The sequence below is a fragment of the Aquila chrysaetos genome, chromosome 3, assembly GCF_900496995.4.
Source record: "Aquila chrysaetos chrysaetos chromosome 3, bAquChr1.4, whole genome shotgun sequence".
In the NCBI taxonomy this organism is placed as follows: domain Eukaryota; kingdom Metazoa; phylum Chordata; class Aves; order Accipitriformes; family Accipitridae; genus Aquila; species Aquila chrysaetos.
In genome coordinates this window covers 44,625,495-44,651,754 of record NC_044006.1, presented here as the reverse complement: position 1 = coordinate 44,651,754, position 26,260 = coordinate 44,625,495, and the positions used below count along the sequence as shown (strand labels likewise).

Below are 26,260 nucleotides of genomic sequence, written 5' to 3'. Positions count from 1 at the left end.
AAGGAGATCTTGAAAACTGCTTTTTGTTCTGACTTTACGCAATGCCTAGCATAACAGTACTGATGCTGCCTGTTTCTGGATCAGTTACTACAAACAGCACAGTAATAAATCCCTTTAAATATATTGGTCTAAATTATCTCCTGACCTTCAGCTGCCTCCTATCAGCATCACACTACAAATCTCCACAATACAGCTTTTTCACTGTTTACATCAATATCCAAGATGTGCAAAGAGGCAGAGGGAGGTGCAGATGTAATATAAGAGTAATGAAATAAAAAGACAGGGTTATAGTATTATGTGTTGCCGTTAAAGTAATCTTAATGAGTCTTGATGTTAATGTGACAGTGAAAGGGGGAACGGTAAACCAGTCTGAAAACAAAAAAAAAAAAACGCCCAAAAAAACCAAAACGCCAATGATTGGAATAGATAAAAAGGGGAGAATTTTGAAGAGTGAGACTTTGGATGCCATCGCTTTAATGTCTGTAGGTACTTTGGAGGTACTTACACTTTTTAACTTTCTTATGATCGTCTCCTTCATTAATTAAGTTAATTACAAATAGAAGCACAGGCAAAAGTATGCAAGTTAGACTTTGATTACTGTACTATGCTCAGAAATTATTGATTTTCTTAAGGGTCATACTAACCACAGAGGAATATTTTTGAGAATTGTATATGAACCAAACAAGGCTAGAAAAAGCCTTTATTATTGCATTCATGCATGGAAACTCTGAGGCATCTTCCACTAAATGAAACACAGAAAAAAGAAATAACTCCAGAATGATGAAGAGTCACTCTGTTTCTTATTAGTCTTTTACTTGAGACAATGGCTGACATTAGTGTTTATTTCCTTTTAAGTCAAGTTGTTTTGCAAAGTTTTGGTGGGCCATAACTAATAACAACATACAGGACCTCTATAACTAACCTCAGCAATTATTTCTCTGCCTGTTGTTCTGTACTATGCTGGCTTCCTCTTTGCATTTGTGTAAGCACTTTTGTGCTCATTATAATCTTTGTCATGTGCTGCCAGTATTCCAAGAAGTACCTCCCACAAAAATGTTCTTGTGTACTGTATACCAAATGCTGCATCCTTCTGGTGCACAGAAAAGGAGGGGGGATGGGAGGAGAGGAAATATGGAATTTTAAGTTCCTTTTTTAAAAAAGGGGAAAAAAATTGATGATTTGTGGTATAGGCCATGTAGTATAGGTAAGTATAGTGAAATAGTGTGGCTTGGGGGGGGGGGGGGGGGGCAGATTTTGTCAGCATTTGCAAGACTACAGTCCTAAAAGTGTAACACTTGGTGACATAAAACCAGCAGAATACAGGTGAATGTGACTATATAACTAAGATATTTTAAGAGGTACAGTGAAAACTATTATTTCTGCGCATAATGAAGGGCCAGAGCATCCTTAGCTTATACCCATCTTTTAATGAGTCCCTTCTGCCTTAATGAGAAAAAGAGAGAGCTAGCAGCACTATTCTAAGTTAATGGGTATCCCTGAGGACAAAAATAATTGGACTTGAGGGAAAAAATGTATGCAAAGCCAGTACCTTATTTGGAGGCTTGTAGGTGGGCCCAGGTTCAAGATTTCTCATTTAGATTAACTAGCCTGGGATGCTACTTTCCTATACTCATTGATACCCATTTTGAAAAAAACAGTCTTCTAGAGAGAGCTCATCTGAAATTACACAGTTACAAGAAAGCTGTTCACTTTGGGAATGATCCAATTATATAGTGCAATATGAAATAATATGTCAATTAATAAAAAGTGGTCAAAATTCTCATTGCTGCCCATTCTGGAGATGCACCTGACATTACCTAGAAAAGACTCTTGGATTATTTAAACGTTGTCTTTTCTCAAGACAAACTTGCTGATTGGGTGTTACACAGTCGCAGGTGTTACTTGCAGTTGGGTATTACAGAGAGAGACAGAGTGACTCCTCTATCAATGTCTTTGTCTGTTAAAGACATTTCCAAGTTTTTATTTTTATTGGCCCTATGTACATTGCCAAGACCGAAATAAAAGAATTACAGCAGTCAGGATTTCTACAAAAACATCCTGTCTCAGAGGTCCACTGGTAAGTGAATAAAAACATCTCTTACATAGCTAATCTTATAGCTCATCACACTTTATGGCCTACAGTTGCAATCCAGGCTAGCTCCTCTCTCCTAACGGTCCATCCCACACCTGCACATGGTGTGACGGTATCACCGGCCCCTCACACGGGTGCACCGCCACTCAGGTGGGGTGTACTTTCTCCATGTCCAGTGAGATGCATAGATCCCCCCATGTGCAGGGGATGCGTACAGTTTGGTTAGGTGATGTCTGGTTACATGACAGAAAAAGTGCTCACTGTATACAGCCTGCAAATGCTTCCTGTGGAGAACCTGTGAACCTCGCTGCAGCCAAAGGACACCAGTATTTCTTAACATACTGCTTCATGATAAGCCAGATAACTATAAAGGCAGCAACACCTGATGGATAAGGCCTGAACTAGAACTTGGAAAAACCCTAGACATCATTTGAATGACCTTGAAAAAAGTTTTTCTAGCTTCGCTTTGCTTCTTGTGCTTTTTCTCACTTTCCATTATTGGAGATCACTGCACAATAGATCTTCAGCATCAAACAAGCCATTGATGTAGTAGAAATAGATAACAATAATAATCATCCAAGTAATAATAACCTCTCTTTTTCCCCCCCTCTGTTATTTTACCTTCCCCTCCTCTCCAGACATACTTTAGAGTAGACAAAAATAAACTGTGAAGAGGGCTTGAAATGTGTTGATTGGCTGTTAATATCTTGTAGTGGTTTTAATTACTGTGTCTTCCATGTCCTGTATTTTGTTATATTTTCCTTCTCTGGTGAAGTAACGTGACACGAATTTCAGTAGGAGTGCAAGAGTCCCACATAAGCTCCATCAACATTGTTCCTAGACTCTAACACACCAAGTTTCTGTGCCAGCAGCACTTACCTTTATGGAATCCAATCTCCAAAGTAAAATCCTGCTTGTAAAAAGTCTTTCAAAAGGACAAAAGCCATGTGAGGTTAAAGGCACTGTTTAAAACAGGAGACTGGCCTTAACTACCATGCTGCTGCTAAATTTCTTGGCTTAATTCATTACAAAAAGTATAAAAAAGCAAGAAACCAGAAGCCTGCGAGAAGGTGTCTTTTGTCTAGGATCAAAAATCCTGCTTCATCTTTGGCTTCTGTCTTCAGACAGCACTATCACGTTTCTGTGTTTTCTTTTTATTTTTGTCTGGATATATTCTTCTCTCCTGCCTTCAAAGTTATGTGTGGGCAGATTTTTTTTGGCTGGGGCAGTCTGTGTCCAGGTTGTTTTCAACCTCATCAGGGTTGGATCCTGGAATCTATTCCTGAGCAAAGAGCCAAATGAAGGGCTGGGCTCAGCCACTGTGGCACTGACGGGAGAGCACCGCACACGGCTGACCAGGGGACTAGCAGTAGGTAACTGCAGTGTTTGTAAAAATCCAGCAAGGACCCACAGGGCTCTGAGGTGGTGGGCATGGGGCAGTTGAGAGCTGGAGAGAAGCTCATGGAGGTACTTTGCAGGTGGTAGAAAGCCTGGGGAGCTGAGGATGTTGGAGGTGAGGGTCCAGCTTAGGAAGCTTTGGGGGAAGGAGAAAGTGCAGAGGGTTGGGGGGTCAGAGGTCTCAGAAAATACCAGGACCCAGAGCAGTGTGCGAGGGAGGGTGGCTGAGATGTGAGGTGGGGTGGGCATCCACACTGAATGGCTGCCAGCCAGGTGAAGGAGAGGACACCTCTGGGGAGAGGTGCGAGAGGTTTTGAAGGGATGAGCAAGATTGGGAAGGCAGGCATCATGGGTCGCAAAAGGGTCTGTGCAACTGAGGTGCCGATGTGAACTCTTCTAACCAGCACCTGTGGTGGGAGATAGGCACAAGATGGCTCCTGCAGGAGTCTGCACAGCTCACTCTCATTCTTCCCATCTCAGCTGCACCATCACTATTGCTTTATGGAGCAATATAGGCCTTTTATAGGCAAATAAAAAATGAGGAAAAGGCAAGGTCCATTTAGTTTTTCTACAGTAGTTTGATACCCTGACATACAGGGCATATGGACTGCCACTGAAGTCATCTTGCTGGCTGGAGACCTCCAGGTAAAAAGACTTGTTTGTATGTATGAAAATGGAACTTCTGACCTAAAATCTTTAACGAAGCTTGCAGGCGTATGGAGCCAATTCAGATTTTCATTTCTGTAAAATAATCCCCTGGCACTAATGACTAAGGTCTGTAATTTATTCGGCAAAATGTCCCAACTCCTTCTTGCTTTGTGACGTCTTCTTGCCGGGGCTTCAGGGCTTTGGGATTTTTTTTTTTAGTCTTTTTTTAGATTTGATAATCCTATTTAACCCTCCTGCAAATGAGACCCCAGGGAGAGCTTTTCAGTTACACACAATTAGTTTTATAAGCAGCATTATTAAACCATCCATTAGCTGTTTTTTTTTTTTTTTAAACTCCTTTATTAATAGCAATAGAGGCTTTTGTATGAATAATAGAGGGTGACAGTATATGAAATGGTTTCAGACTCTAATAATAACTTTTCCTACTTGTGAGTAGAATTAAGAAATGAGCTTTCTCGTCTGAGATTTTGTTTAAAATCTACCACTCCTTCCCCCCCCCCCCCCCCCCCCCCCCCCATGTTTTTCCATCAGATGCATGAAATAGGGCTATGCTGGATCCTGAGGAAGAAGCAAGGTCATGGGGCAGGGCCAGCCCTGAGGAATCTGGCCTGGTTGCCATCTCCCTGCCTAGAGTTTAGGATTGTGCTCCCTCATCAGCGACCGACCGCCCATTGCCAGAGGCAGCGAGTCAGAGGATCATGGCTCAGTCCAACCAGCTGCTCTTGACACTTGAGGCTGCAGACCAGGAGAAGGACCATGGTTGTTGCCGAATAAATTGACGAGCTGTCGCCTCGGCTGGGGCAGAAGGGAGGCGGGGTGCTAGAAAGGAGCCTACTGGGATGTGTGAGGACTGTACAAGTGTCGTGTTTATAAGAGCGCTGGGAAAGTCAGGGAGAGAGCAGGCGCCTGCCCGCTCCAGCCCTGCAATCTCCAGGGGAGAGTGTGAGAAACGGAGCGATCGCTGGATAGTATTTCTCCCTGCTGCATTTTCAGTATCCGACTCTGTGTTATAGGAAGCTGGTGGCTGTACACAAACGACCACATCCACAAGGCACTTTTTCCCATAAATTTGACTAATTGCCTTTTTGCACCCATTTATGCTTTTGTCTTCGGCAACAGCCCATAACAACTCATTCCTCAATTCCTTGCTGTGTGGAAAGGTACTTACACTTATTTTTAAACCCATTGCCTGATAACTTCATTGTTATGAGACATACTGAGCAGTCATTGCTTATTCACTTCCTCCCTGTCACTCCTGATTCCCTTTGTTCTCAGGGTATTGTATTTGACAAGGCTGTATTTTAGATCTTGTTCTGCATTTATCACAAATGTAATGTTTAAAGCTCTGAAGTTGTGGAGTGGAGCTGAATGCACTTTGTCTTTGTCTGCTCTCTTGGGACTATTGTGCTGCCATCCCTATTCCTGGCAGGCCAGTTCATTTACATTTTAAAACCTGGAATTTAGAATGGGTATGTAAATTGACCTTCCAGTCAGTATAGTAACTCCTGCTACTTAGTTTTAAATTAAAATCCTAATCATAATTTTAGGATTTAAGATATAACTGGTATTCCTGACCAATTTGTACTGAAAGGATCGTAAGTAACAATTTGATTTGAGAAAACTGAAATAAATGTTCAATTAAAACCCAATAGCAGTATTATTTCTTTCTAGTGAAGGTTCAGAAGCTCGTGTTAGTTTTGACTGACCTTTTCAAACAAAGATTCAACTTTTAAACTTACTTTCATGATTCTCCACCAAAAAAAAAGAGAAAATTTGAGAGCATATTCTTGTGAGAAGGCCTGGCTTCCCCAGCAAGCTCCACAGACAGCCGTCTTCTCAAGAGTGATTTCATTCTCTTTCTGGAAGCAATATAAGCAAATTACTTTTGCTTATGAACATGCTAAAAGGAGTGTACATTCATCTTTTTAACATGCAGAATTTTTGAATGAAGAAAAATGTGCATAAAGGCATCGCTCATTTCCCTGGTATTAAGAGAACCACGATCTTTCACCCCGTGGCCATCTTCCTCTTCTCTTCTTTGTCTTACAAAAACAAAATAAAATCCATGCAAGATTCCAGTGGACAATATTGGTTTTCTTTGTTTATTTTGTTTAAAAATATATACTGTAAGTTAAAAAAAATAGATAATATATATATATACACACTGGCAACAAATAGAAAATGGAACTTTCTGTAGTAAGAATAATGACAGGTTATTTGAATAACTATATCTCATACTGTCTGTAGACATTTATTGGCAGCAGAACTATCAAGAACAATGGTTATCACCCACGCTGGACTAACATCTTATTTACATACCTACAATTGTTCTAGGAACTCTCCAGAGAATTTAATAGACTGGCTGGTGTCTCACACTAATGTGCAGAATACCATTTGCTACATTCTCTTCCCAGTGGGGGTAAACCAAATTCAACTCCCTTACTCTCCTTTTATTGTCCTTTCATGGGCAATTTTCATAGCTGTGACACAAACAGAACAAAACAGCAAAGCTTTATATTCCTATTTGGTTCAGCTGTCCATAGCTGAACAAGCTATTAACTGATGAAAAAGCAGGATCACTGGGTTTAGCTGGGAACATGGTATTGCCATCTGCAGTTGCAAACAATAGTCTTTATTATTTAGTAGGTCATTGTTGGCTGGATCACTTACTGAGCCTAGAAGTACTTTAGGAATAAGTCTTTAGAATCAACGCAACACAACAAAATAGAGTTGCTCCTTTGGAGCTGCTTAGCGTTTGCTTTTCACACAGCTCAGGTTTACAGGAAGAATTTGTGAAAATCAGTCATTTTCACACAAAAAGATTTAAAAGACACCTGCCCACTTCTCCCCATTTTCCTGGCCTCAGTAGGAAGAAGGATGGCTGATGCCTCCTTCCCTTTTCTTCTCTGGACAATTCCATGAAGAACACCCCTCAACCTGCAGCTTGCTCTTGGCATCCAACCTGCTGCCTGGAGACTGGGTTGGGGAGTAGCCCTTTACTTATATTTTAAAAGAAACTTCCTTCTCCTTCCCTAAATCTCTGCTTTCCAAAAAAAGCAAATAAAAACTAAGGAACTGAATCCTTCCCCAAACCCAGCTGGAGGACTGAAACTTATATGGGGGAATAATTTGCCTTTTCTCTCTTGTCTTGGGTGTTATTAATTCAGAAATACATCACCACACTGTACCATTAAATGGCACGGAGCTGAGATGCCTCTCACTGCCCCACTGTAACACCAGGAATAGCTTCCAACTTCATTGAAAAAAACCAGCATTTCTAGCATGAGTTACAGCTAGATTTTCCTCGCCACTGCCCACTGTGGAAGGTGTCTGCCCCATTCAGGTGCAGCCACACCCAAGGGAACCATTTTTCCGACTTTCATGGGTAGGTGGTATCGTAAATCAATCCATGCGCTCACAAGTTTTTCATTTGCTTGTTTGCTTAAGAAACGTACCTATTCAGAGGTTAGAAGGATGGTGAATGTTTGGGGGGGGGGGGGGGGGGGGTCTGCCTATACATACAAAGGGAAATGGAACTGGCTGACACAGCTCTTTTCCCCAGGCTGCACAAAGAAATTTGGAAACCTGGAAACAGAGGGTCATTTAAGGCAAGGACCAGGGGCTGGTATTTTTCCTTGTCTCAACCCAAGGAGTGAGGAGTTGTTAATCTCATCCCACTTCACAGAAACCCAAGAAGGTATGTGTGCAGGCTCATGGGAAAGCTGTTCTCTCTTGACAGGGTGGGAGGAAAGGAGAAAAGGTCAAGAACAGAGTGTGTTTACCAAAGCCATGTGCTCCTTCCTAGCTGTGCGTTGCCGCTGAGTGCAGCTGCTTCCACTCCCAGCTGGCATTTTGTGGTTTTGAATACTAGAGCACTAAATAAAATACGGGGATTTAATACCTTTTTTTTTTTTTTAATATATCCAGTGTGGGCTGCTAAAGTAAACAGAATATTGTACGAGTGCACATTTCATTCATATGAGCAGAAGCTTAAAGCAAAAACGGGGAGTGCAATTAGCAACCAAAGCCCACAGTCAAAGACCCTAGTGTACGGCACAACTACAGAGAGAGACATAAATTCCCTTTTAAAGAAATATGCTTGGAGGACCAGTTGCATAATTCTGCAAGCTAAGGAGAACACTGACTCACTAAGTCAATATTTGCTAAATCTACTGGGCCAAATTCAACTCTCGTTCAAGACAGAAACAATTTTGCTATTGTTTCACTGCAATGAAAGGGCCTGGCCACGAGAATAACAGGCAGCAGCCTCTGCTCCCTGAGCACTTCTCTTCCTGAATTCCTGATCACTGACCACCTTCTCAGGATGGATTGTCCTTCAGCCTTGAAGGTTTTGCGCAGCTTGTCCTTCGTATTTGGTAGCATCACATAACTAGGAATGGGTGCTTCTGGTAGCTTTTTCCCCCTCTTTTGACTAGGAGCGATAACAGGAAAATACAGGACTGAACTAAGAAATTCAATAGGGCATGTAGTAAACACACATTTACTAAAGGTAAGAAATTAAGATGTGCAAAAAAAGGATGGAAGCAGAGACCTGTCTTCAGAAACAGAGGTAAGATGAGTTGCTTAGCTGTTGCAGCCAGGTTAACAAAAGAGGAAAAAAAAAAGAAAGAAATTTAAAAAAAAAAAGGGGGGGGGGGGGGGGGGTGGCTTAACAGGGCTTTAAGTAAGGGACCATGGCCTGCTGGGATGCATGAAGATCAGCTGGTGAGAGAACATGGTGAAGCTGAAAGATTTGCTTGGTAATCTCTTCTGGTATTTCAGCTCTTAGGGAGCAAAAAAAAATATTTCCCTGCAGTTTTAAGCAGGGAGACGGTGTGTGACCTGTTGCACCCCTGCAAAATACTGTTCAGGTTTCACAGTCTCTGCTATGAGCAGGCTCAAAGGTGAAAGCAGCAGCAGTCTGGGAAACCTACAAAAAAATTTCCCTGGGAGTATGCAGGGGTACATTGTAAGTATTATTGTAAAGAATTTATTTTCATTTAATGTCTATTTTTAGTATTTATAATTTTAATATCTGAATTTATCATTTTACCTTTAAGGAAGCCTATTTTAAAAGGAACCAGTACACACCTTTTCCTTACCCAGCAGCACAAAAGAGAAAGACAACAGATACTGTCTCCTCTTTCAGGGCTTCACTACCTACAAGAAGGAAGGAACAACTGGTCTCTGTACTGAAGTACAGATAACAAGAGAATGTTATTTTATATTTCCTCTGCAGCTGTTTTTAAAACTGCATGGGGTAAGATATAAAATAGGTGCTAGCACCTGAAACAACAGGGAGCTCTGATAATCTGACTCCTTTTTCTCCACCAATTCCTGTTTGCAGTAATTTCCATTGCAAATCAGGAGTAAGTCCACAGAAGCCAGATAACTCGCATCAATGCTCGTTCAGTCATGCCCTGATGCTAAGGTGTCTTTTGGTGAGTGAGCTTTCCTAGTACTGGAGCAAGTGCTCTTTCCTCACTCTCCTTCCTGAGCTATGCATGTTTTGGGAAAGCTAAATGAAAGTAGAAAAGAAAGCAGGTTAGAGGAAAGGAGAGGGGAAGAAGAAAAATGTTTAAATGTGCTGTTTTGTTTTAGAATCACAAAACTTCCTTTCTTAGGAGACACCAACTAAGACAACAGTGGAAGCACAGGTTCTGGACTGAGATGCTACTACTTTGTGGTACTCCTGAAAGAATTTGGCTTTGCCTTGTCAACTGCAAGTGATGGCAGAAGCCCAATTTTCTTTTCAACTTGTTGTCATGAGTATTTGCTGCTGTTTCTGAATGACTGTTGATCAAAGGTGCTCAAAATGGGTTTAAACTTTTACATCTACCACTTAACTAAGAATATTTTTAACATCTTATGTTAAAAAAATTAAATAAAGTTGGTTAGCCTGTAGCTATTATTCAGCCTATATCTTCTGTATTAATAATAAGGTACTCAGTAATTGAAAGATTTTTACTGATAACATCTAAGCAGGGTTCTTTTTAGAACATGTGACTAATGATAATTAATTGCTCCATAAATAAATTAATCTGAAAAGCACCCCACTGTTAACTTTTTTTGAGAAAATAATAGCCATCACCCATACTCTTCATACAGTAAGGTAGAAGAAAATGATCAACAGAAGCGGGTATGAGCTGTCTACAGCCCTTGTACCTACAAAACCACTCTTCCTATTTATCTATTTAATAACAACAGAGTAGGAATAAGCAAATGATCAGAGGGATGGACAGTGTACACCAAGAAGGCTTCCTGAGTTTCCACTCAGGAGAATCTAGACAAATTTGCTGGAATGAGAGAGAGAGAGAGAGAGAGAGAGAGAGAGAGAGAGAGAGAGAGAGAGAAACCCTGTTGAGTTACATCAGCAAACCAATCAAAACCAATCACCTTTGACCATTAAATTGCCTGCCTCTCTTCTAGTCTTCAAAAAAGACAACAGAAGCTGTTTTGGAAGGACTGAGCAGCACACACCTATTTTTCCAGGTGCAAATAACTGTTGAATTCCTGTTTTGTGAGAAGATGAGATTAATTTTGTCCCAGGTGAGGATGAAAGAATCCTAAAGCTTTTTTCTAGGCCAACCTGCACCCATTGACTTAGAGTTGAGGGGTTTGGGCACCCATCAAAATATTGTATTAAATATTTAGATTTTAATACCTCACTTAAAACAACGTAAACCTAGGCCCCACAGGCTGAACTCATCCACGCATAGTTCTGTTTTTAAAACTGATCCCCACCTAGAAGTCAGTGCAATCAGAAATAGCTCCTTTTAGAAACTACCCTATAGAATTCAAGTCATTTTTGTTGACCTCCCTAGTTTAATCCCCCACTCTTTTCTTACTTACTCAGTAGCCATTAGCAAGCTCTGGGGATCTGTAACTGAGAACCGTGGGGCTAGACCCATCAACTCAGGTAAAACAAACTGCATTCCGTCCTGCTCTGCAAGCATCACTGAAACACAGATATCAGCACTACAGTTTCCCAAGAGATTTTCCAAAAACATATCTTGGTAGTCTATTCTTCTTCCTCCATTTTGGAGAAAGCACTTGCCCTTAAGACCTCCATGCAGTTCACAAGAATCAATGCTCCAGTTAACTCTCGCCAATGTTTTGTTACTGGGTTTTTCATTTTATCCAAGGCTGATTGCAGATCTTGTAAGACATCCCTGTAACTGTCTCCGTAATGGGCAGCCCACGTGTAGAGAAAGTCATATGCAGGTTTCCACATCATCTGAAAATAAAGGGGGAAAAAAAAAAAAGTTTTAATTGCAGAAATTGAATTTTTGAGAAAAAAAATAGCTAAATATTTCCAATGGTAGAAAAGTCATCAAAAAGAAAAAAGAAAATAAGTGTTTGATCCCTAGCCATGCTGAAATGCTTTATCATAAAAGGCATGTTGATATAAAAACTCCAGTAACCTTATGTCCTTCATTTCTATGAAACTCAAATTATTAACGAGGTAAATAATGGAAAGATAAATTCTTCATTCAGATGATTATCACCAAGTTGAAATATATCCTTGTCTGAAAGTGTAATTCAAAGAACAGGGGTGGAAGGAAAACACTTTTCCCCTTGGTCATTTTTGAAATGCATAGCAGCAGTTTCCCTATTTAGAGTTTGGCTGTGGTTTTGATGGTTAATGCCTCCCTGTCTCATTAATCAACATCTTACCATCCCTCTACTTAGCCTGCAACTTTTAAACATGCTTCTTATCTTTACAAAAATGTTTTCTGGTAACAGCAGCAGGAAGACAATCTACCTATAAAACCTCTGTTTAAAACAAAGAAAGAAAAAAAACCCCAAACACCCCAAAAGCAGGAGAGTCAAAAGCTTTTATAATTACATTTTTAAAATCAGGACATGAAATTTAAAAAATGTCCTGCAAGAAACAAAGGAAATGATGAAAAGATAGGTTACCAGTGCTCCTTATTTCAAACTACAATTTGTTTATTTTATGCCAAACAAATATGGAGCAGATCCTTAGCAGGTGTAATGTGTCATTGATCTAGTGACACTAATTAAGCTATGACAGCATGATTCAGATACGAGCTGGACTTATATTGTTCAAAGTGCTGATGTCCAGAGTAAGTTTGCTCAGTTTACAAACAAAAAGATTGTTTTCCCAGATGCTGCTTTTCCAAATTTAACTTGGGCTATCCACTTTCTAGTTTCCCACTCCTCATTGGCAATAAAGGTTTTGCAAACAGCAATTGAGTTAGGAGTTGCAGGGGTGATACACAAAGCTATAAAGAAACCTATCACTTTCCTAAAAGGTTCTGGCATTTGCTGTTTTAACAGAAACACACTTATACATAGTAATAAAAGCATATGGACTGATGTGTGCACATTTATACATATATCCACAGAAGTGATCAGGAAGCCCAGATTTTTTTAACATCTTTTTCTCTTCTAATGGAAAAGCAGTTTTCATGGTTCTGAAGGATAATCCAAGAGGAAATTGGTTATTTCCTCAATATAATCCTATTAATTTACAAATAATACACAATATGAAGCTCTGCTTCCTTGATTTAAGATTTATTTACTTGATCCCTCGAGGAACTGAGTAGCAGAATTTCTTTGCTTGTAGTTCTGAGTTTTCTCTACATTTGGGCTAAGAACTCTCAATTTACCCCAAGACTGAGTCTATTGTAGTTTCTGTAAACATCTTCCTCAACTTCTGCTGCCTTTCTCACCCATCCCCAAATGGAAAAACCCATCAAACTCATATCCCCAGTAGCGTGTCTCACAGTGTGATTAGTCTGGCTCCTGCCTTCAGTTTAAGCCATAAAAAAGTGCCTATGCTTTCAGTGAAATTTCTCATTTTAGGTCTACAAGAGGGAAGGGCATCATCATTTACCCAAAATGAATGGTGCCTACTTCTCTCTTTAAGCAAGTCTATCTTAAGTCATAACCACAAGTTTATAAAAGGAGGAAAGAAAAGTAACTTGGTGGTAGGTGGGAAGAAGGAGAGTGATGAATTCTTTCTTTTTATTAGACAGGCTATGTTGAAAAAGAAGTTTTTAATGTACTACTGCAAATACTAGGTATTACAACGTATTTTAGTGAACTAAAGCAGCTCACCACTGTTGTATTTATTCTGAGACCACAAAGTTTCTGTATTCCCAATTTAGCTTGATAACCAAAGTAGCCAACAAGAGAAGCTGGATTTCCTGATATTCTGCCGCTGGCTATGTCTTTTCTCTGGCTCCTGCTTTCTTTCCTTTCTATTCCTGTTAGACCAGGATATTTGGAGAATTGGGGTACAGCCTTCTGTCTTCACTAGAATGTGACAAGACAGTGAGTATGAAAAGATGCTATGCTTTGACTGATGCTGAAGGTCAGTCTGACACTGTGCAATCAGAGAATTGGCTGAAATATGTCTAAAATACAAATGCTGGTTTCCTCTACTCTGTTACAACTGATTTTTCTTTCTCCTAGGACAAAATAAAAATTAAAAAAAAAATAATAATAAAAAGGGGGGGATCAAAAGCTTTATAAACTGGTCATTGCTGATGCATAATTAACTTAGCAATAATCTACATGCTCACCACACTGAACTAATGCTGCAAACCAGGCTTCTAAGGCAGGTCCTTCTCCACATCCACATACTTTTATGGAATGGGTGAACTGAATTGCATTTGACATGCCTGAATTATATTAAAGCAGATTTTCAGGCAAAATATTAAATCACTGCAGCATCCTGGGCAAGTCTCATTCAGCTGCGTTCATGAGTTTTCCCTCTGCTCTCACTGCCTCTGCTGAGTAGGTAATAATGATACCTACATCCTCTGTAAAGTGATTTGGAATTTACTGATGAAAAGCACTTCAAAATCTAGGCACCAATTGTATGTACCTCAAGTGGCCTCTGTGATCATCTGGGAGAAGATTTGTCCCACTAAGAAAAATATTAAGTTTAAAAGCAGAAACATTTTTCAACCAATCAATCCTCTTGATGGTAGAACAGTCCTTGATGGGTAACGAATTGGTTAATGTTTTCAGATAGTCCTCAATAATTACTCAAAACTTATTACTCCCCCATTTTTGCTTGGTTTCATGTTTTCATGCCAACAAATACTATCAATGAGAAAGTTTTTCCATTAGAAAACTCCAGGCTGGGATAAGATGCTTTTAATCAGGGTTCTTTTATACCTGTTAAGTAAATGTGATGATCAGCAATCATTCTGGATTTAGTCAGACTAATGCTAACCTTGTAACAATGCTGGGGGCATCTCCATACAGGTATGAAGTTAGACTACATTAGCTACATTCATTTTGCATCCGTGATGAACAACATACGTACACAAAACTTCATAACAGAGTATTGCTTTCTGCATGTAGAGGGTCAATGCACTAGAGCATTGAGAAGTTCAGAGATCTGAAGAAAGCACTGAAATTCAGTAGAAAGTACTGAAATTCAAGGTTAGATTCACAGGACAGTGAGGATGCTGAGTGTTCACATGAGATACAAGTGCTAGAAACCTGGTGTGCTTTGAACTCACACCTGTGTGGACAAGCACTATTACAAAGCTCACATGAACCCAATAAATTCGCCATGGGCCCATCTTAAGCCTTAAGAAATGACATAAAAATAAAGCAAAATTCTGATCTTTGATAGCTTGTTGAATGTTCTCTTAAAAAATAGAACATACTCTATTATTGGCTTTTTTTATGATGAATTTCACTGTACTATCTTCCGGCAGCAGACACTGTCACTGAAAGACAGAGAATTTTGTAGGTGGTTTGTCATAAAAATAATGTAAAAAAACTCTTGAAAATAAAAGAATAGAGTGTATGAGGCAAAAGATGGGCTTCATGGAAATAGACACCCATTTAAAACAAAGTAAATTTTTTTAATATATATATTTTTTATATATATAAATAAATAGGTATGGTGCTGGAAAAAGAGTTTTAAGATTGTTTTAGTTCTGCTGTCTGTTAGCAAAGGAGAAAACATTTCCGAATCCCATTAAGAACAGTAGAGTTGCACATTGTTCAGGTCTATAATTCCTTCTGTAGAAAGCTGGGGTTTTGTCAGACAGTCACAGAAAGCTTAGTAAGTAAAACAAAAGTCTAGGAAGTTAGACAAGGCACGGCATAACAGTAAAAAAAAAAAAAAAAAATTAATGGAAACGACAAGCATTCACATTCTATTTGATTTTAGTATTTTAGAATAAGCTAGTGCAAAACCAGAGACAATAACAGGGTGATTTTTTTCACTAAAAGAGAACAGTAGACTAGGGATTGGCAGCGCTGAGAGTTTTATGAGAAAAAAAATTAAGGAGGAAGGTGCATCCAGGCACAAGTAATGTACCCAGAACAACTAAAAAAAAAATAAAATACACAAAATAGCTGAAAGAGAAAAGCAAGATCAGAGGAGGAGGCAGTGCCTGCAAACAGCAATGATAGAGATATTTTTGTAGAAAAGTGCAGAACCTTGTAAGTAGATGTGTGGAATTTTGGTCAAATATTGATTGGGGAGGGAGGGCAGAGCATTCAAAGGGAATGAGGTGGCAGTTCACGATTAGAGCAGCAATCTCTTGATAGCTATCACCAGGCAGATAAAACTGAGATGAAAGACTCACTGGATTCAGACTATGGAAAGGAGGATATGTTTCACAGGGAAGAAGAATCAGCTACAGGGAAAGAAAAAGGAAGAAAAAAAATGGCTTGAGTAGTTGTGAACCTGTGAATGGGAAATAGTGATTCCTTTGGTACTGAGAGGTGAGAGAGAAGGAATTCAGGCTGGATCATGTGCATTACCTGCAATAATCAGCGGTTGATAGTACAGGCAGAGGGAGAGTCGAGCCTGAACGTAAACTCTCAAGGCAGAAAGGTCAGCTTGAGCATCATTTAGCAATGCTTATAAAAGAGGATGCTCAGGGTAAAACCCAGTCTGGGACCTAGAAATCATTGGAACATAACTCTGTGGGAAACCGTGGATCTACTGCATGCTTCAGTGTTGAAGTGGAGGAATGTGGGAAGCAACTTGGCTGCCCAGGCAAAGGTGTGACAGGAGCACAGGCTGGCCCTCAGCTCAGAGGCATGGATGAGGGCCCACCCTAAGTTTTGTGACATATCTGACATTGCACAGATGCCATAGGTACCTCTGGGCACCTCAAATGGCACTTGAGATATAATTAGGCACCTAAATTGCTCTTTAGATGTGTATGCACTGAAATACATCTGAGAGGTCAACTTGACTTTTATTTAGAACTTGTACTTCTGTATAACCAGAGAAGAATAAATAGCATGACCTACCTGACAAACTATGAAATTAAAACATGATTTGCCATGTTCATATAATAGGACAGAAGTGGAATTGGTGTTAGAGCTTCCAAACTCTTGTCATGCTACTTAGGCTAAATGATGGCAAATATTATACAGGTGCAGAAGAAAAAAGTGTTAATGGTGGAGGTAAGCTTCCTTTCAGTGGGAAGAGAAAAAGCTGTACTGAGGGTGATTTGAAGTGGCTCCTGCAAGAACTGGATGGTCTTCCTCACCATGTCTGAAATGCCAGCAGAGGAGTGAGTAAGATTAACAAGTGGGCAGGACAATAAGAAGGGACGGAAATTGGCCCTTGAAGTGGGAGTAAACAGCTGAAGCTCAAAACGGAGACCAGGAACTCCACAGCAAATTAATTTGGCACAGTAACACCGGAAAAATGGCTTCAAAGGAATATCTAGATACTGTAAGCAAAAGTTGGCGACAACTCTTCGCATTGAAGAACTTGCAAATTAAATAAGGAGGCCGAAATGCAAGAGGAAAGAAGTGCACAAAGCAAGGAAGGAAAAAGGTCCCTGGCTGTGTTTGTGCAGAGAAGCAAGTGTGCACACACCATTACACCAGAGCCTTACCTCCAGAGCCACTACTCCATTTTTGCCTTGGTGGGGTACTTCGTAAGCCTCAATTTGCTGCTTTGTGAGTCGGGCTAGCCTCTCCGCAAGCTCCCGCCAGTATTTGCCAAGCTTGACAGCTGAAGTCAAAATGATGGTGTCCTGGGTAAGACGTGCCACTAATCCCTGGCAATCTATTTTCAAAAGTGCCTGCAACAATCATTTTCATTAGTGTACCTTCACTAATAACTACAAACAGAACATTATAATTCATTTTTATAGCACTATTCTGCATTTCTAAGCAGACAGAAAGGCTTTTTTTTTTAAATTTTGTGTTCTTACAAATATGTAACTTTTTTTCTACAAAAAAGTGTTGCCAGCAGTTTCATAGGAAAACTGCCCACAAGCTTAAGAAAAAATTAAGCTGGCATTCAGCTGCTACAGCATTCCAGTGTCAAATGGATCCTGCCAAGTTTACCGATCCTAAAGGAAAAATATGCTTCTCCAACAAAAATATTTGGGACATCAAATTTAGCTTCTTCAAAGTGTGACATGAAACTTAAAAATGAAGTTAGAGCACTATTATACTAAGGTGTGGTCCTTTGTCTACCGCTTTTCTGGAAAATAATTGATTACGTTGGCCAGCACGTTTTGATTTACTCCTCCCACAGATCTCACAATTTGCTGAGCATTAAGCAGAAATGCAAGCATAAAACTCTTCCCTCCCCCATGCCGAATGAGCTTTTAATAACAAATTTAAATGGTTCCAGGAGTGAAACACTGAAATGCAGATATATTGTATTCTACTTTCTTTATTTGTTTGGGTAAGAGCTAATGAGAAAAATAGGTGGTGTTTTTTTCTTCTCCTCAAATTAATAGCAAAATGTTCCACTGAAAATGTTGACTTTTTCAGTGAAAGATCAAGAACAAAATCCAGAAGTTTTCCTTGGGTTTTAGATACTGATTTTTAATAAAATATCAAGCATTTCTGCAGAAATCAGACATTTGTGCGATTTAATTGTGAAACACTTTTCCATGAAAATCCTCATTGCAAACAGTAGAACTTTTGGTAGGCACAGTAGTGAGAAGCAGACTAAAGCGTACAGTACCAAATCCCCTTATACTTTAGCAAAGTGGAGCAAAGTTGTTCAGTTTGAACTTTGCTCTGATAATCAAGAACCCTATTAAACATAGGAATAGGAATATAGGAAATAATAGGAAATTAATTAAAAGAAATAACTAGTAAATTCTACCCCAAAGCGACATGGATGATATCTAGCTTTAAGTCTAGCTTTACAAAGACAGGGACCTGCATTGGCATTTCATAGCTCAAAATCATATACATCTCAAAAAATGGGACATCTTGTTAATCTAATTGTGCCCCACCTTTTGCCTGTTCTGTAATGAACTCTGTTTCACTGTATTCAGTTAAAAGCTTGGATCATTTTCACCTTTAACTCCCCCCTCCCCTTTTTGGACAGAGATGTGGCATACTAAACTGTACTTCATACTTGCTCAGTTTTATTCCACACAGTTTAATGCAGTCTTGAGAGTTGTAAGTGGCCACTGCTACCAAAGTTTTCTGAATCTTGCTGAAATTGCTGTCAGCACTTCAAAGGGGATAGACTAGTTATGAGAAGTAAACCCTGTTAAGGTTTGCAATTCAGGATAGTCAAAAGGCTTTAGATGAAAGGCTACAATGTGAATTTTTAAACACCCATTTTTATAATACTTTATTTTCATATGAGAAATTTAATTCTCTTCTGTAGTCTACTTCTGGTAGACTTTTCAGTCAGAGCCAAGGACAGAACTGAGTAATCATTAATTCCAAATTAATCTGCACACAGATCCATAAGTAAATTAAGATGGTTAACAGTGCAACCCATTACCTGGAAGCATTTAGAATCAACCTACACATAAAAGTTGTCCAGTGGCTTACAAATGAGGCCCAAGAAAATATGTACTGAAATACTTGTAATATCGTCCTTAGGTCACTACAACATTGACTATGAAGTTGTCATGTGTGGATTAAAAATCTTGTCTTTAACATGTGGGTCAGGATTTCCTTGCTTTAAAAATATGAAGCAAATTTAGACATGCCTCTTAGGGTACGCAGGATATATAAACCATGGAGTTTCCACACTATAAGGCTACTAATACTTCGCAATGGGAATGTGAATTGCTCAGGGAAGCAATTTACCGTGATAACTTCCATGACAAAAGACAAAACTATTTCAATCATGGCCATTTAAAAACAAAAAAAAGTCAACTCAGTAAACCTACTAAATGAGCGAGGCTCCTGGAACATTTACAGAACACTGTTTAGAATTAATTCATCAAAGTATTATTCTTCATGAGAGTCTGGATGTACTTTCCATCTATAGATGTCTACAAATTTTAGTAATATGTTCAGATTTGTAAAGATTCCCACAAGGGTGGAGGACCATGTTTTCTTGTTCACACATTGCTATTGAGTAGTTTCTTGGCAATGCATTCCCAATAATCAAGTTAGTTCATGCAATACTTACAACAATGAGCTCATAAAGAAACAGTCTTTTTTTTTTGTTAGCATGGCAGTCTTCCTTCATCCTCTTCACAACATGCGCAACTCTCTCTGATTCTTTATCAGCATGTGCCTCATTAAAGTAATCCAAAGACATATGTGAATATCCTAGCACCTCAGCCAAAGCTCTCCAGTCATAAACATTCTCTGATACTGTAGACAGAACTACTGAGTAGATATAAGTCAGTTTTTTGAATGGCAATGCAATTTGTTCAACAATATTCCTGGTTGTTATCTCACTATCAGCAGTGTCCATAGCTTGTTCTTTGGAAATCACTTTTATGTTTTTGCAATGTACAAGACCAATCTTTCTTCTGAGAACTCCTACATACCATTCTTTTATTTTAGTTTGTCCAATGGCTTTTACTTTATCTTCACCGAGAAGTGCTATTGTGTCCCCTTTGAAATACTCTAGCAAATAGTCAATCTTATTTTGACGTAACACACTTTTCAAAGCCACTCCGTAAGTATTAATGCTCAAAATCTTATCTTGAAACTTTGGATATTTAACTGTTGGTATTAAAAGCAAAGGCGCAGACTTGATTTCTTTACGGTTTTGTAAGCGCTTTGGCCTATTGGTAATTCCACTTAATTTTGGAGCTGGATCAGGGGTTGTAACATGGAACTGTGTTACTTGGCTACTTTTTAAGACTTTAATCTGAACGAGGAAAACAAAGAAATGCATCTCCCTACATCCAAGCATGGAAAACAGGAATTGTTGGCGGACCATTTCACCAGTTTTCAGCTCCTCCTCTTTAATATTTTTGCTTTGGTCTTCCATCTTCACTTCAAAATCTGGATCACAGGATACCAAAGAAATGTTTAGATCTTGTGGCTTTTCAAGCAGAAATGTATGTTTTCCCCACAGCTGAAACACAACGGGAGGCATATTTTTACTCCCCTTTTTTATATCACAAATTGTGAGTTTTCCTGGAATGTAGTTATGACCAAAGACTGTAAAAACTGCTGTAAAAGATGGATGAATATATTTGGGACCATAAATTCCAACTGAGACTGTTCTATGAACATAGTCCCAGACGTTAGTTGCTGGAGGCTGGATTTTGTTCGCTTGTATGGCAATCACTGCATACATCACGTGAGCTAGGTCAGTTAGCTTCACTTGTATGGTATCTTGATAAGTGTAGCAATTTTCTAGCTTCTTAAAAGGCCCTTCTTTATTGAGACTATAAAAACACACAATATCACTCATAACTTGGCTGAGTGGATCGTTCTTCACTTTAGCTGCAACTTTCACCTCTAAGAAAATGGCTTCCCTTGTGTTGAGGTTGCTCAGTGTAAGTTCTATCAGAGGACTTACAGTGCTAGACAGCTCATTGTTAAATGATGATGGAGGGTTAAGGATAGCCTTTAAACCAACTTCTTGGAATTCCCCAGGTAATACATGACCCACAGGGACATGAATGTTAATATCCGAGTCAGGTAGCTGTACTGAACCCCCTTCATGATTCAGTTTACAAACTACATGAATGTCTGTAGCTTGTGTTTGTGCCCATCCCGGACTATGGCTCATAGCTTCTAAATCTAGGCAAGATCGGGTGAGTTGTCGGTGACTCAACCAAGCCATCTTGTAGGCTTCACGGTCATTTTGAAGCCATGTCATGTCTGAAGCTATAGTTTTTTGAGGTGTTGTCTTGCGAGGATTCAATCTTCGGTTATCAACAATATCCAGGAAGTCAGAGACACTCTTGGATCGTCCAGATCTTCTCGCTGAAGTCTTTCTTAGAAGACAATCAATATCTAGCTCATCACCCGAGGAAGCCAAAGAATCCCCGTTGCTAGAGACTTTAGAGAACAAATGGGGGTTTTCTTTTAAGATTGAAAGGTATCTATTATTTTCATTTCTAATTGAAGCAGCTATGTCATGTATGAAAGGGTTGGAGGCTGACAGTTCATTCCAGAAAGGGTTAGTCTTGGAAACAGCATGGGCATGTTTGAATACATCAGACCAGTTAATATCCAAATCCAGTTTACTTTCATTGACATCTGTTTAAAAGAGAAAACAGAAGCATTTCCTAAAGCACAGAGATTTGAGAAATTCCCATTCGTTCCCAACTGATAGTCTATTAAGTTAACAGGTGTCTAAATTTATCCTCCTAAAATACATATAGATCAAGTTGTTAAGGAACACATTTATATATTTCTCCTTCAGGATTTTAAAAAGTGTAAATATTGATTTCCAAGTAGCATTAAGAATCTTTTTTAATAGAAAGAGTGCTAACACATTAGCGCTGAAGGTTGTAAAGCATCTTCTGCAAGGTGCTGATCATTATCAACTCCTATGACTATCAATTGGCATAGAGCATGCTAAGGTCCCATAAGTTTTAAACCCTTAAATTCCAGCAATCTTTGGCCTCTTACAAAATGCCATAGATTATTTTCTTTTGTGTCTACCTCTCTGCAAAGATTAACCAACTACTTTTTCATTTTTCAAACACTGTAGACAGTACAGAAAAATGTATTATTCAAGATTCCTTTTCATGCTAATGCACATGCCTTTAATTGATAACAGCACTCTTACAATTTATCTCAGTGTGAGTGGAATTTGTTCTACTAGCTTTCCATTAAAACATTTTTTGGTACAGTTTATGAGTTCTTGTACAATTTGAAATTTGGAGAGAAATGTTTTTGCAGCTACTAATTTTTCTGAGATTGCACTTAAATAGACAAATAGGGTTGTATACATGATATTTAAATATGCTTGCTAATAAGAACACTCATTATTAACAGTAATGTCTATTTGCTCTGAAGACAAGATGCCCTTGTATTTTATATTAATAACTGTTCACAGAAGCTGGTTTGTAGGTTGATTACGACTCACACTTCCTGCAACGAACAGAGTGCCTGCAACCTTTTGTGGTAAGGGTTTCTATCACTTCAGTTCGCCATTATTTTTCTATATACAGAGGTTATACCACCCCTTCTTTCTACATACTTGTAAAGGATTTTAATTTTAGAGGGAAAATTCAGCATTTCTTTTCTTTCAGCATATCTATATCCTTCATTATTACACTTTCCATAGCACCTTCCATCTCCAAGGTTACTAATTATTGCTCAGTTGCAAGAATGACAGTGCGTTCAGCCACAAAAAGAAAAAAAATAAAATTGAAACGTCAGTACTTTTCTTCTTGTTTCCTTTGTCATGAATTGCAACAAAAAAGCCAGAACTGTGATTTTTTTCCACCGTTCAAAAAAAATCCCAATTTGGAAGAACCAAAGTGGAATTTGCCTGCTTCCCAGGGGCCCATCTGGAAGGCTTTAGCACGGTATTGACTAGAGCCTTCCAGGCAAGCTGCTGGGGGGAGCAAGCCCAGGGGCAGCCTCCTGTCCCTGCAGCACCCAGCCTTGGCCAGGGCCACCAGATGAGGCTAGGCTGCTCAAGCACCAGCTAAAAAGGCATTTTGTTTCTGCCCACAGGCCAGAAGCTTTCCCCACACTATGATGCTATTACGGTCAGATCATTATTATCTATTAAAAAAATAAATTAATTAGTCCCCAAAGAAATGTTAGGGGGTTTGTCTGTCTGTTTCCCAGCCCTAAAGGGCATGTTCCTACAGGAAAAGTCTAAGCAGAAAACTCTGGCAGAGCCTGAGTCATTAGGCTGGACTCTCTCATGCCAAGGTAACAGCACCAATTATTGGAGTGCAGGAGGTTAGTGAGGAAATAATTCCTGGCCAGTGCCAGGCCCACCGTTGCTCACATCTGCTACTGGACAAAATGCTAAGAGAATGCCTACCTTGTGGAGGGGAATGTTTTCTTAACTTTCAGGTTAAAATAACAATGAGATAAAAGCAACTTTGGTTTTAACTCAGGTTAACAGTTGAAGTCCAACCCACGGTTTTCTACTGGCAAAACCTCAAGTTTTTAAACTGGGCTAACTCCAAAATCAGCTTGCCTTGCTGGTTCTTAAAACCCTAAATTAATGTAGTTTGGCTAGTAACTCCCTTTTCTCATCCTTGTCTCAACCCCCAATAAACATAGCCTAAATATCATTTATTCATGTAAGGTTAAAGGTTCTAGCTCTTCCTCTCAACCTGCCTGACCCGTGTTTGCTATGGGGGACAGAGGACTTCTCTTACAAGCCAGCAAGTTTCTCCTAGGGGACCTTGTGACAACACCTTGTGTTCTGACTCCAGGGCCATCTATGATGGCCTGGGTAGTGCAAAATACAAGCAATAAAAACAAACAAACAAACCAAAACAAAACAACCAACCTGGTGTACAGGAGTTTACAGAGTAGCTATAGCTCTTGACACTATTGAGAGTTTTGCAGAAATACAGACTTTAGTTGGAGAGCCTTAATATAGAAAATAGCAGAAGAGACATACTGTAGCTGGCTGCAGGTGGCCGGTCATCCACGTCAATCAAAGTCCCCTCTGACCTGCTCCGTGGAATCTCTCCACTGGTTAGGGAAGCTGTTCCACTACTGGAGGTGTTTTCCTCCTAGGAAACAGTTAAATATATAAAACATCAGCAAGCATGCAATTTGAAAAAGGGGAAACTGTTGAAGAATAATTGAGCTTTGCTCCTGTGATGTGACACAAATGAAGAAAAAAAAGTGAAGTTACAGTTTATGAGTAAATTTATGGAGTCTGCCCAAGAGCGTCACAACCCTGAGTGAGTCTTACAATCTAATTTGCAGCAAAACTACCAGATGCTACAGCTGCAGTACAATACTGTGCCCCAGTCCATAGTGAAGTCCAATAACTCACTTAATTAAGTCTCTTGCAATTGTAACCGAGCCAATTGTACAATAACTTCCATCCAGAAAGTCTTGAATAAAAAACTTTTTTTTAAAAAATAAACATCCTAATTCCTGTTTTCAGGTAAGTTTGACTAGAAAAGTTGAAGGGGAAGAGCTAGAGCTGTTCCTTCCTTTGCCAATTAATATAAAATATTTCCAACCTTTTCTGGTTTATTATTCTTCCTATGCTCTTCCCTGAGTGAACATCAGGTCAGATTTTCCTTTTAATCTGTACAAGAATGACTTAAAGTATTCTTCCTTAGGGCCCACACCAGCACAGCAACAGCCCAAGAGAGGACATTCAGGTCTTTCCTCTTCCTTGTTCTGGCTACAAGTTCTGTTTGGTTTTGACACAGTTTGCACAGGGACTGGGCCACACGAGCTGACAACCAGATGCTGTGGTTGAAAGAGAGAGAGTCAACAGCAAACCTATTGCAAAGGCAGATCAGGAGGGGCATCCCTCTGAAGCAGGCAACAGGAGGATGAACCTCTCAAGGTATCATTGCCTAATACTGTTTTCAGCTGCCCAGAAAGAGGAGCTGCAGGTCTTCAGAGGGGCATTGGGTATCCTACATGCTGAGGTTATTGTGTCCTAGAAAGAGAAGCTGGAGGAAATAAAATATTCTAAATCTTTTTTGTGCAGGAGAGATCACTAAACTAGTGCTATAAACCAAGAGATAATTTAGTGACTTTCCCAGAATCCTCTCACTGATCCTATACATAGTGTGGTGTAAAGGCTGATGGGCAATAGATACATTAAGACATATGGTTAAAAAGAAAAGAAAACAAGCAAGCAAGCAAACAAAAACAAGGGGCGGGGGGGGGGGGGGGGGGGGGGGGGAGAGAAAAGCTAAAAAAGCCAGAAGTTTTTCTGGGTCCATCCACAGGATACAATATTCAGCTTTGCTCAGGAGCCTGAAATATTGCAGTCTGCTACTTCTTACAGCCTAAGCAGATCTAATTTTATCATGTTTAAAATGAAAAAAAAAAAAAAGATGCATTGGGCCTGGTTTTACTGTGGCTGTAAGAAAAAGGAATTTTCAGTTACAGTTCTAGTAGGTGAGTTATGGGAAAAAGAAAGCATACCTTATATCAAAGCATTACTGAACAGAAACTGGAAGTCGGCTGTCTGTTTCCATTGCACAATGCCATGGTTTAAGACATCTTTTTTTTTTTTTTCCCACTGTAAATGTAAATTGGTACTTTTTGTTCTTCCCACAAGAGCTACCTTCAGCTAATGGCAATCTGTTCAGCTGCTGATTTGCACTTAGGCAGGATGCAAGGCTGAGGTCAGGCTGAGCCTGACAGTCACCCAGCTGCATGGCTGTCACAGGACTGTGCGGACTTTCAGGTTCCTCTCTTACCAGAAATCTCAGGTGTTGGCCTTAGAAGTCCTGATTTCAGATGGTAGTGAAAGCTAGCCTCCAAGACCAATACTTTGTGGCTTCTGCTATTAATGCCCCACCAGAATCAAACTGGAAACTAAAATATGTCCTTAATCCCAACATTGTAGTTCCAAGATCTGTCTTCCCACACCTGTATAAAAACATCACCATTCCTCCCATCTCTCATAAGAGACAGTATGTTTGATAATGTGTACCAATTCCTTCAAAGGAAACAAGTTTTGCTTTCCTGCTGCATCTCAAAATGTTGAAAAAATGAATGCACTCTATAAACATGCAAAATTTTTATCTTGGGCTTCTACTTCAGGGATCGGGGAGGTTTAATCACCAGTGTAATGTGTCCATAGTCTAAAATTCCAATAAGTGTACAAAAAGAAAGTCTACTTTTTACAATACCAGTGTATTTGTTGCCAGCACTAATCTCTGATGACTTATTAATCAATTGACATATTAATCTAAGAATGGTTCTTTAAATAGTTAATCACCTCACAATTATTTTGGTAGCTGTATGAAGTGGGAGGCACTAAGTAAGGAT

The 26,260-nt window shown here is 39.4% G+C and overlaps 1 protein-coding gene across 2 annotated transcripts in view; it reads right to left on the bottom strand.

Annotated features, from left to right (window-relative positions):
• Positions 1–7,666: 7,666 nt before the first annotated feature.
• Positions 7,667–26,260, bottom strand: part of MACC1 (MET transcriptional regulator MACC1) — a 36,871-nt gene continuing 18,277 nt past the window's right edge. For both annotated transcript variants that reach the window (XM_030010431.1, XM_030010430.1), the window contains exons 2-5: positions 23,907–24,021; positions 19,527–21,565; positions 17,020–17,208; positions 7,667–11,396 (exon numbers count right to left, since the gene is read on the bottom strand). In XM_030010431.1, coding sequence (XP_029866291.1) covers positions 11,181–11,396; positions 17,020–17,208; positions 19,527–21,565; positions 23,907–24,021 — 2,559 coding nt within the window. In that variant the 3' untranslated portion in view covers positions 7,667–11,180. The remainder of the gene's footprint in view (positions 11,397–17,019; positions 17,209–19,526; positions 21,566–23,906; positions 24,022–26,260) is intronic.